General features: G+C 28.9%; 2 protein-coding genes across 2 annotated transcripts; one reads left to right on the top strand and one right to left on the bottom strand.

The window, feature by feature from the left end:
* Nucleotides 1-492: 492 nt before the first annotated feature.
* On the top strand, nt 493-1,565 carry LOC119602382 (transmembrane protease serine 9-like). The gene is made up of 2 exons (XM_037953876.1): nt 493-719; nt 793-1,565. Exons 1-2 carry the CDS (start codon nt 636-638, stop codon nt 1,519-1,521), a joined length of 813 nt encoding a protein of 270 aa, XP_037809804.1. The 5' UTR covers nt 493-635; the 3' UTR covers nt 1,522-1,565.
* A 5,793-nt stretch (nt 1,566-7,358) lies between these two features.
* On the bottom strand, nt 7,359-9,749 carry LOC119602345 (DNA-directed RNA polymerase III subunit RPC1-like). Its single transcript, XM_037953807.1, has 4 exons — nt 9,606-9,749; nt 8,766-9,539; nt 7,616-8,700; nt 7,359-7,552 (listed from the first exon to the last, which is right to left on the bottom strand). Exons 1-4 carry the CDS (start codon nt 9,647-9,649, stop codon nt 7,359-7,361), a joined length of 2,097 nt encoding a protein of 698 aa, XP_037809735.1. The 5' UTR covers nt 9,650-9,749.
* Nucleotides 9,750-12,168: the final 2,419 nt, after the last annotated feature.

Raw genomic sequence — 12,168 nt, 5'->3', positions numbered from 1 at the left:
TGATCTAGAATTTTCCATAGTAATTTTTATTATATCTTTTAAAGATTAAAATAATAGTGAAACCATTAAACACTTTAATTATTCTTAATATAATCTTAACAATTTCTTTTATAACTTCCAAGTATGTTGTTTAAGTAATAGCAAGAAAAAATAAATCTGTCCAAACGAAACAAAACAATTTCCCACGAATTAAATCATAAAATTCAATTATCGGCCTTAGAAAGGTTTATTTTTAATATAATTATGATAACAATCTCTCTCCTTTAGTTAAAACGTTTTTTGTTCATAGATTAGAAGAAATTTCTCTTTACTATAACGCTGTAAACAACGTCATTGCTTAAAAACAAACGGAATCAAAGGCCTTTAAATAATACCTATAATAAAATTACTTAAAAAAGTCTGTTTTCAAAAAAGAGAGAGAGAGCAAGAAAGCTTATCAAAGTGATAAAGTTTTTGTAAAATTTTGTTTAAAAATATTTTAATACTAAAGCAAAAAAAATTTAAGTTCAGTTATCAGAACACTTAAACTGCTTAAGATATCGGGGACCAGAATCAACTTTATAAGTTTAATACAACACAAAACGAAAGTTGTCAGCAGTCTTTTTAGAACTCTCGAGCAGTAATAACTATTTAAAATGAAGACTTGGTTTTTATATCAAGTGGTTTTACTATTGGTACTAAGTACCTTAATTAAAACACATGTGGAGACAAAGGCCATTGTAAGTTTTAAAAAAAATAATATTCTACAGATCCCAAACAATGTTAAATTTCTATTTTTTACTTTCTCTTTAGGAAGGACGCATTATATCTGGCTCACAAGCCACTCCAGGCCAATTTCCTTATCATGTTCTATTAAAGAAAGATGAAATAGATACCGTATTGTGTGGTGGTTCTATTATTTCTAACCTATGGGTTTTGACAGCTGCTCATTGTACTAATGGCTTACCATCCGTTATGATGGTTTTTGGCACTATTTATCGTTCAGTCAGTGCTTTAAATATGACCTCTAACCAAATTTTTATACATCCTCAATATAATCCAGCAAACTTGAATAATGACGTTTCACTTATCCAACTACCAACACCCTTAAGCTTTACCAGCTATATACAACCCATTAGTTTGGTAACACCAACACAGGCTGCAAATGGTTTTCTTGGCGATAGTGCCATTATAACTGGTTATGGTTATACAGACGATGAATATTTAGATAATCCGGAAACTTTATTATGGGCTCAAGTAGAAATTGTGGATAATAGTGCTTGTTTAGCCTGTTTTACTAATAAAACAGTGAACGATAAAACAATGTGTGCTAAGGGCTATAATGGCACCAATATGTCAATTTGCAGTGGCGATTCTGGTGGTGCCTTGGTTTGGCAGGACCAAAATAATAATTATGTACAAATTGGCATCAATTCGTTTGTAGCAGAAGATATGTGCACAGAAAACTATCCATCTGGTTATGTTAAATTATCTGCATATTTAGATTTCATTGCCAGTGTTAGTGGTATAAGTTCTAGTTAAAAGTGTTAATAAATGTTATAATTTATATGTTTGCAAAGAAAAAATATGTCTATTTTTGAAGAATATCAAGCAGAAATGCTTATGTAGATAAATCTAGTTGAATTAATGGATGACAATTTCGAATGAAAAATAAAAAAAGTGATATAAAAATTTGAAGTCAATTGAAATCAACCGATAGTGAACAGAGCTAGAACTAAACATGAACAAGAAATGATCTTGAACTGACCTAGAACTGAACAAGACTAAAAGTGAACTAGAGCTGAACAGGAACTGAATTAATCTGAACAAGAAATGAACTAGGACTGAAGGACAGAATTAAACTGAACTAGAACTGAACGAGAACTGACTAGAACTGAACTAGAACTGAAATAGAATTGAACTAGAACTGAACTAGAACTGAACTAGAACTGAACTAGAACTGAACTAGAACTGAACTAGAACTGAACTAGAACTGAACAAGAACTGAACTAGAACTGAACTAGAACTGAACTAGAACTGAACTAGAACTGAACTAGAACTGAACTAGAACTGAACTAGAACTGAACTAGAACTGAACTAGAACTGAGCTAGAACTGAACTAGAACTAAACTAGAACTGAACTAGTACTGAACTAGAACTGAACTAGAACTAAACTAGAACTAAACTAGAGCTGAACTATAGCTGAACTAGAACTGAACTAGAACTGAACTAGAACTGAACTAGAACTGAACTAGAACTGAACTAGAACTGAACTAGAACTGAACTAGAACTGAACTAGAACTGAACTAGAACTGAACTAGAACTGAACTAGAACTGAACTAGAACTGAACTAGAACTGAACTAGAACTGAACTAGAACTGAACTAGAACTGAACTAGAACTGAACTAGAACTGAACTAAAACTGAACTAGAACTGAACTAAAACTGAACTAGAATTGAACTAGAACTGAACTAGAACTGAACTAGAACTGAACTAGAACTAAACTAGAACTGAACTAGAACTGAACTAGAACTAAACTAGAACTGAACTAGAACTAAACTACAAGTGAACTAATTCACCTAATAGTTGTTGTAGATTTTCTAATGAACTTGCAGATTTATGTTAATACTAAAACTTATTGATTATTATTTATCAGACAAGTATAAGGAATTAAAATTAATTTCATTTTATTCCTAGAATTTTTAAATGTCTTAAAAATGTTTTCTTAAATCTAGATAAGATAACAGAAAAATATATTATTAAATGGCAAAGCAAAAAATAATCAGATTTTAATTTGCAATTAACAAGAGAAGAAAATGTTATATTAAATAATAAATTAAAAAATAACACACTAAATTGAAAGGGGAATTTACAAATTGAAAATATTTTGAGTAGACAATCAAATAAACGAAAAAACGTTTAACAACAAATCACAAAAATGAAATTAAAAAAAAAAAAACATTGTAAAACATTAAATAATGCGGAAAATGATGACTTTTTTCCTTTTTAATAAAATTTTTTACTAAATTAGAAAGAAAATTGCAAAAAATTTGCAATAATTTACTGAAGGAACGAAATGGAATCATGTGGAACGTTATATTTTTTAAACTGCGTAGACTATTTTAACGAATTAATATGCATTTTACCAAAAACTTTAATTTATACCAATTATTTTCACAAGAAACAAAATGGAATTTTGTGAAACATTAAATAATTGAGTTAAAAGTAGTTAATATGAAAATATTTGAATAGATAATATAAAGGTTTAGCTGAATTAGTAAGAAAACATAATAATTTAAAGGAAATGAACAAGATTTTGCTTAAGGAACGAAATGGAATATGATGAAACATTAAAATTTGTAAATTATTTTCATACTACTAAATTAAAGAATAAAACATTTATAAAGAAATACAATTTTTATAAAAAAATTGATACAGGGAACAAAATGGAATTTGGTAAAACATTGATTAAATGTGAAAAATTTTAATAAATATTTAAAGGTAATAATAAAAAATATTGAAATTAAGAAAAAAATTAAATGGCCTTATTGAAATTTATGAAATTTCGTTTAGGAAATATAATGGAATTCTTGAAACACGCTCTAAGTAATGGAACTAAATGAAAACAAGTGCAACATGCAGAAATTTCAATGTAGATAGAGTGATTTTTATATTTCCCAAAAGGGAATACAAATTTTCAAAGTGGAACGAAATGGAATTTAGTGAAACACTTCGAAATTTCATTATAAATGGTAATAATAGCGCACAGTGGTATAGGAAAAAAAAAAAGAGGGAAATAATTCGGTAACTTCTAAACGGTTAATCCGATTTTAATGAAATTTGGTATGCACAAAGAGGAGGTGTTGTCGAGTTTAGGTTTTGAATTTGGACCTTATAGGCCAACCAGGGGCCCGGCGGGGGGTCCTCAAATTAGGACACCTCGGCTATGTTAAATTTTTAAAACGATCCTATTTCTTCATTTGAGTTCCGATTTAAAAAAAATTTCGTATATAGAATCTCCTCATCGAGCACTATAAAAAATGTTGTCATAGCAGTAAATTATCTCTTATAGTTTAGGAGATATTCGCATTTGAAAATTAAAATTTTAAAATTTTTACCGTCCTTACTTTAGTTTTTTTTGATAATAGCAGGTCCAAATATTCCCGATTTTCGCCATTTTGTTTTATTCGCTTAACAACAAGTTTATATATCAAGCAGTGAAAGAATTATGTAAAAATCATGACTGAGTCCAAAGTTATAGGCATTTTAATTTAAAAAATTAAAAAAAGGCGATTTTTTGTCATTTTTTTGGGAAAAAAGTATCTTTTTCTTTTTAAGTTATCTAAAAAGTTTCTAAGAAGATGTATATAGAATTTATACTTTTTGGAAAGCTGACTTTACATAAAATACGATAAATGAAACAAAACCTAAAAATTTTTGATACCGAGGGGACCAGATCCATCCAAAAAAACCCTATTTTTTATGGAAAATTAAATTTTGAGCAAAAATTCTCAAATCGCATAGTCGATATCAAATTATAGTGACCTGTTTTATATGACCCAATAAGTTCTTAATCATTTTGTAACGGGTTTCGATAACCCCGCCCCTGGTATGGATATAATAGGCAAAAAACCAAAAAATCCCATTTTTGGGATTTTTTAAAACTTTTTTGGGAATTCCGGGATTTCTAATAAGAAAATTCGAAATTTTTATTTAATTTTGGATTTTGAGTAAAAAAATCTACCTAACTGTAAAATTTCATCAAAAAATATTCATAAATAAAATTTTTATTGCAATTTGAAAAATTTGTATCTTCGCAAAAACTGAATAAAAAACATTTTTTAATTTTTTTTAAAAAAAGTATTCCGCGAATTTTTTAATTTTCAAAAATTATATACAGTTTTGAAATGTTTTTTAAGTGACAAATTAATTAGGGAAAACTCAACATCTTTTAGAAAATTTGCCTAGCACTATTATTTTCATCCATAAGGTTAACTCTTAAATTTGTTACATATATGGATGAAAATAATAGTGCTAGGTAAATTTTCTAAAAGATGTTGAGTTTTCCCTAATTAATTTGTCACTTAAAAAACATTAGGTAGGCATGTTATATATCAATGGAAAGGTAATTTTGTCTATTTTTCAAAACTGTATATAATTTTTGAAAATTAAAAAATTCGCGGAATACTTTTTTTAAAAAAAATTAAAAAATGTTTTTTATTCAGTTTTTGCGAAGATACAAATTTTTCAAATTGCAATAAAAATTTTATTTATGAATATTTTTTGATGAAATTTTACAGTTAGGTAGATTTTTTTACTCAAAATCCAAAATTAAATAAAAATTTCGAATTTTCTTATTAGAAATCCCGGAATTCCCAAAAAAGTTTTAAAAAATCCCAAAAATGGGATTTTTTGGTTTTTTGCCTATTATATCCATACCAGGGGCGGGGTTATCGAAACCCGTTACAAAATGATTAAGAACTTATTGGGTCATATAAAACAGGTCACTATAATTTGATATCGACTATGCGATTTGAGAATTTTTGCTCAAAATTTAATTTTCCATAAAAAATAGGGTTTTTTTGGATGGACCTGGTCCCCTCGGTATCAAAAATTTTTAGGTTTTGTTTCATTTATCGTATTTTATGTAAAGTCAGCTTTCCAAAAAGTATAAATTCTATATACATCTTCTTAGAAACTTTTTAGATAACTTAAAAAGAAAAAGATACTTTTTTCCCAAAAAAATGACAAAAAATCGCCTTTTTTTAATTTTTTAAATTTAAATGCCTATAACTTTGGACTCAGTCATGATTTTTACATAATTCTTTCACTGCTTGGTATATAAACTTGTTGTTAAGCAAATAAAAAAAAATGGCGAAAATCGGAAATATTTGGACCTGCTATTATCAAAAAAACTAAAGTAAGGACGGTAAAAATTTTAAAATTTTAATATTCAAATGCGAATATCTCCTAAACTATAAGAGATAATTTACTGCTACGACGACATTTTTTATAGTGCTCGATGAGGAGATTCTATATACGAAATTTTTTTTAAATCGGAACTCAAATGAAGAAATAGGATCGTTTTAAAAATTTAACATAGCCGAGGTGTCCTAATTTGAGGACCCCCCGCCGGGCCCCTGGTTGGCCTATAAGGTCCAAATTCAAAACATAAACTCGACAACACCTCCTCTTTGTGCATACCAAATTTCATTAAAATCGGATTAACCGTTTAGAAGTTACCGAATTATTTCCCTCTTTTTTTTTTCCTATACCACTGTGTAGCGTTCCTGTAGTAACAAACGCAATTTTTCAGCTTCTAACTGAGCAGAACATTTTGGAATTAAATGAAACACAAGGCAATTTAATTTCAAATACAGAAAGTTATTAAATTGGCACTAAAAACAGAAGCTTTCAAAAAGGAATGAAATAGAATTTAGTGGAACACTTCAAAATTTCAGTATATATACGATAAGAAGTGACTTAAGTTATAATAATTATCGTCCTTCAACTTCTAATTGAGAGGAACATTTTGGAATTAAGTAAAACATGCAGAAATTTAATTACAAACAGAGAAAATCATTAAATCTGCCCTATATTACAGAAATTTTCAAAGAGGAACAAAATGGAATTTAGTGAAACATCTAAAAATTTTATTATAAATGCCCAAAATATGACTTAAGATATAATAAACGTAATTTTCCGGATTATAATTGAGAATAACTTTATGGAATTAAGTGAAACAAGAGAAAATTCCACTTTAATTAAGAGGAACGTTTTGGAATAGAGAGAGATATAGAGAAATTTTATTGTCAATAGAGAAATTTATTAAAGAAGCCCTAGAAAATAGAATTTTTTAAGGAGAAACGAAATGGAATTTAGTGAAACACTTAAAAACTTCATTATATTTCACTTCAACAAAATTCACACTAAAAAGCAGACACTTTCAAAGAGAACGGCATGGAATTTAGTGGAACTCTTCAAAACTAAAGTAAACTTATATTTTGGGGAACTATTTGAAAAGGAATACATATTATGAACTAAGTTAAACGCTGAAATTTAGTTAAAATTGCAGCATTTTCTTTTAAATATTCACATGAAACAAATTTAAATTAATAGATTATTTTGCAAATTTGTTTTATTACGTTTATTTACTCCATGTTACGCGACATTTGTTGATAAGTTCAAGTCTAAGTTATAGCTTTTCTTTGACATACAAAAAATGTACGTCATTTCATATATGTACTATTCTTTTACCAACTGTTTAAATAGCAAGTATTGGTTTAGTTTTTGGTATTGTTTCAGGTTTTGCTATCAATACAAAGTAAATTTTGTAAATAAACATTGTCTATGTATAATTAACTAACAAACTGATGAAATTATATTTGTAAAATAAATATAGTACAAAAGAGAGTGAATGCACTTACCCTAGCTAATCTCCACATGCATTTCGTAGCAAAATTTTCACCAAAATCTCTCAATATAACATAGAAGATACAGTTTTTCGTTCCCGAACCCATGGTACTTTTATCCATGGAACCGCATATCAACTCCGAGTTGCGTATAATAACCCCTGCAAATAGATAGAGAAAAATTAGAAATTTTTATAATTTTTGTTTTATTCTCTCAAACTTACAAGAATCTTTAGCACATAAGTCATAATTGCCGGTATAATTTCTGCCTTTGGTGATTAAATTTACTTTAACAGGACACTTTTTATTGGGCTTAAGCAGTAAACTGAATATCTGTTTGCCGGTCCAAAGTTTACGTGGCTTGAGTATGGCTGGGGGAGGCATATCAATATGCATATTAGCATCGGGACCAGCTAAAAAGCAGGCTGCCAATTGCATAGCCTGTTCCCGGGTTAAAAATTCATCTTTTTGTGTCAGCAAATAACCGCCTGTAATGAAATCTTGTGTGGCTGCTATAAGAATTTCACCATTTTTGGGTGTCACCAAGTTAGACTTGTTGCCCATCAATATTAAGGCCTCCGCTCTAGCCTCCTCAGTCTGGGGCAAATGTAAATTCATTTCATCACCATCAAAATCAGCATTGTAAGGTGTACAAGCACACTCATTGAAACGGAAAGTTCTCTGTGGCTGCACCTTGGCTTGATGACACATAATGGACATTTTATGCAAAGAGGGCTGACGATTGAATAACACTATATCACCATCACATAAATGACGTTCCACAATATCGCCACATTTCAAATCATGAGCCACTTTATCACGATTACCATAGGCTAAGTATTTCTTAAATGTAGAACCCCTTTGCTGTACATAATTAGCTCCCGGATGAACATTGGGACCATTTTTAACTAATTCCTTCATTTTTTGTATATTAGCAGGATTAACACGCTCGGGATAGGTTAAAATTTTAGCTACTCTTTCTGGTACACCCACTTGATGTATCATAAGATTGGGATCAGGGGAAATGACGGTACGACCCGAAAAATCAACACGTTTACCCGAAAGATTACCGCGAAAACGACCCTGTTTACCCTTCAGACGTTGCACTAAACCGCGAGTGGTTTTTTTGGGAGCCATATTAAGGGGTATACCAGAAATTTCACTGTGAAAATAAAGAGCCACATGCAACTGCAGGAAGTCCCAATCCTCCTGTATTAACTCAATTTTACCGCCTCCTGTCATGTGTTTTTGTATGACATCATTAATGAGTAAAATTTCACTTTGTTTCATGGTCAAGTCATCTTCAGTGCTAAAAGGTATTATGAAATATTACTTTAGTATAATAAAAATGTTAAGAATTTTGTTGGTACTTACGTTCCTGCCTTAACTTCTGATACCACGGAAGGTCTTATGCATACAGGCGGCACAAATACTCTAGTCACTATTAGATTAGCGGGATTAGCTCCCTCACAAGTCATACCCAAGAGTGGTATATCACGTTTGGGTATACTTTTGAATAGCTCCAATACAGTTAAAGGATTCAATTCTTCCATGTGATTGTAATTAGGCAACATTTGATTTAATTCACGATTGTTGTCCGTAGCAGCTAGCAGTTCATCCAAATCTTTATTCATTAAAGCATCCTGTTTTTTGCCCTTATAGGGATCATGTAAAATCTTTAACAAACCCGGACCTTTTTTGACACCACCATTTATAGCCTCACAATTGGGACATTTTGTTTGTTTCTTAGCCTTGGTGAGGATCTGACCATGTAAAGCCTTTTTAGCCAGATAGGAGAAATTAGGATTTAGCAACTTTTTCTCAAAGATTTTCTTCTCGGACTCCTTGAGCATAACATGGGAACAGGATTTACAAATCATTTGCAATATATTAATAGTGGAGCGGAAATGACCAATGTGAAACACTGGCAGGGATAAATCTAAATAACCAAAATGTCCTATGCACTCATTCAAACCTTGACCACAAGTCTCGCAGCTGGAATCTTTGCTGCTGACACCCATGCGCCTATCCAAAACACCATAGGGCACGGGTTGTCGCTGTGCCTGGTAGAGATTTTTCGAAACAATACGCAAATGAGACTCCTGTTGTATCTCCTCTGGACTGCTAATACTAAATTGCACATGTGATCTAATAAGAAAAATTTCAATTAGCAAATTGCGTTTTAAATTTTTTTAAATTTCTTCAAATTTTTACATTTTCTTTATCACATCTGCTTCACGAAATTGTTCTTTAGGCATTTTTGTTATTTATTACACGATTTTTAATAAAATTTCACAAAAATTCACAAAATTTCACAGAAACTAAAAAATCTGTAACAATTTAAACGCGTGCTTAAACAAAACTGATTATGTTTATATTTTTTTAGAGGGAATTAGGGTGGCCGAGTTTGGTTATTATTAAGCGCAAAGTGTTTTGTTTACAAAAGGTCAAGGGAGAAGTTGGGAAATTTCTGGGAATTTTAATAAAAAACATTTTTAAAGTAAAAATGTTTGTTAAAAATAAGCAGTTGTTTATGTTTGGTCACATTTTTGTTTAAATTTTTTGAAATTTCCATTTAATTTAAACATTTTTAGAAATTTTGTTTATTGTGTTAATTTTTTATGTGTATTTTGGCAACTCTAAGGAATTTGCGCTCTCTTTGTTTATTTTCAAACACCGGTGATAAGGTGGCCATACTTTGTATAAAATGTGTTTATTTCAGCGATAATTTATTTAGTATTTCAGTTGGCATATAGTAACTCTTATAACTTATTTTATAAAATTTGATATTTTTATTAGATGTTCTTAGTATATTTTGTAAAATTTTGTTTAAAAACTCAAAATTCATATTTTTTAAAAACCTAATAAGATTTTCAAATAAATATTCAAAAATATATGTAACAGATATCCTCAAGTATTTCCTTTTTTAGGAAATTAAACTATATAATTTGTACAAATATGAATTTATGACACTTTGACTCATAGGTTTCAGGAATTCGGTGTTTTAAATATTTTTAGAAAAGCTATGACAAAGCTAAAATTTTTTCGATGTACTGTAGCCGCATACCTTAATACTAGGGTTCTATAGTTGAAACGAAAAGTCGACTTTTCGACTTTTTTCATTTTGTTAAAAGTCGACTTTTCGACTTTTTGCATTTTATGAAAAGTCGATTTTTCGACTTTTCGACTTTTTTCATCTAAATAAAAGTCGACTTTTAGACTTTTCGACTATAAGTATTTTATAAATAGTCGACTTTTCGACTTTTTCGACTTTCCGACATTTTTCGACTTTTTCCCACTTTTTTCGACTTTTCAATTTTTTCGACTTTTTGACTATTTTCGACTTCTTTCTACTTTTTTCCGACTATTTTTTGACTTTTTTCGAGTTTTTCCGACTATTTTAGAGTTTTTGACTTTTTTTTTCACTTTTTTAAAATTTTTGACTATTTTTGACTTGTTTCTACAATTTTCGATTTTTCGACTTTTTCCGACTTTTCGACTTTTTTCGACTTTTTACGACTTTTCGACTTTTTTTCGACTTTCTTCGACTTTTTTAGACTTATCGACTTTTTTCGACTTTCAGACTTTTCGGCTTTTTTCGACTTTTATTCACAAAGTCGACTTTTATTCACAAAGTCGACTTTTCGACTTTTTTCACAGACGATAGTCGAGTTATCGACTTTTTTGGAACAAAATAGTCGACTTCGACTTTTTTCGACAAAAAGTCGATTGTTCGGTTATTCGAAAGTCGATTTATAGAACCCTACTTAATACCAGACCTGGGATAAATGCATTAAATGTGTTAATGCATTAACAATTTTTTCTACATTAAAAAAAAATAATGTTAATGCAAGTTTATTGCATTAAGATTAACATGGGTACATTTAATGCATTAAATTTGCATTAACATTAAATATTTTTAAATTTAATGCATTAATTTTACATTAACATTAAATATTTGTGAAATTAATGCATTAATTTTGCATTAACATTAAATATTTTTGAATTTAATGCATTAATTTTTCATTAACATTAAATAATAAATAATAAAATTAATGCATTAATTTTCCATTAACATTAATGTATAAAATAATTTATAAAAATAAGAATACAGCGCTAAAGACCTCGGTCTAACTAAATTCAAGTAAAATTGAATGTGTTAAAGTCATTTCTAATAAGTCCTATACTCGATAATACATATTAGAAGAATAGTATCACTTCCCAGATATTCATTTTTTAGTTTATTTTGTTAAAGTCCTTTCGAATAAGTCCTATACACGATAATACTTATTAGAAGAATAGTATCACTTCCCAGATATTCCTTTTTTAGTTTATTTTGTCTGTGGAATCTTATATAAATATCATATTTAAAACACACAAGTTTGAATGGAATATAGGAGTTATTAGAAAGGACTTTAACCTATTTAATTTTAGTTGTATTTAGTTAGATCGAGGTCTTTTGTGCTGTATTTTTATTCATGTTTATCAATTTTTATATATATTAATGTTAATGGAATTTTAATGCATTAATTTTATTGCTTATTTAATGTTAATGTAAAATTAATGCACTAAATTCAGATATATTTAATGTTAATGCAAAATTAATGCATTAATTTCAAAAATATTTAATGTTAATGTAAAATTAATGCATTAAATTCAAAAATATTTAATGTTAATGGAAATTTAATGCATTAAATTTTACAAATTTAATGTTAATGCAATATTTTTTACATTAAATTAATTTTTTTTTAATTTAATGTTAATGCAAAATTAATGG

This window comes from Lucilia sericata, unplaced genomic scaffold (genome assembly GCF_015586225.1).
Source record: "Lucilia sericata isolate MDLA Ls3-8-SP2 unplaced genomic scaffold, ASM1558622v1 Contig000224F_arrow, whole genome shotgun sequence".
Taxonomy (NCBI): domain Eukaryota; kingdom Metazoa; phylum Arthropoda; class Insecta; order Diptera; family Calliphoridae; genus Lucilia; species Lucilia sericata.
This window is presented reverse-complemented; position numbering and strand designations above follow the sequence as displayed.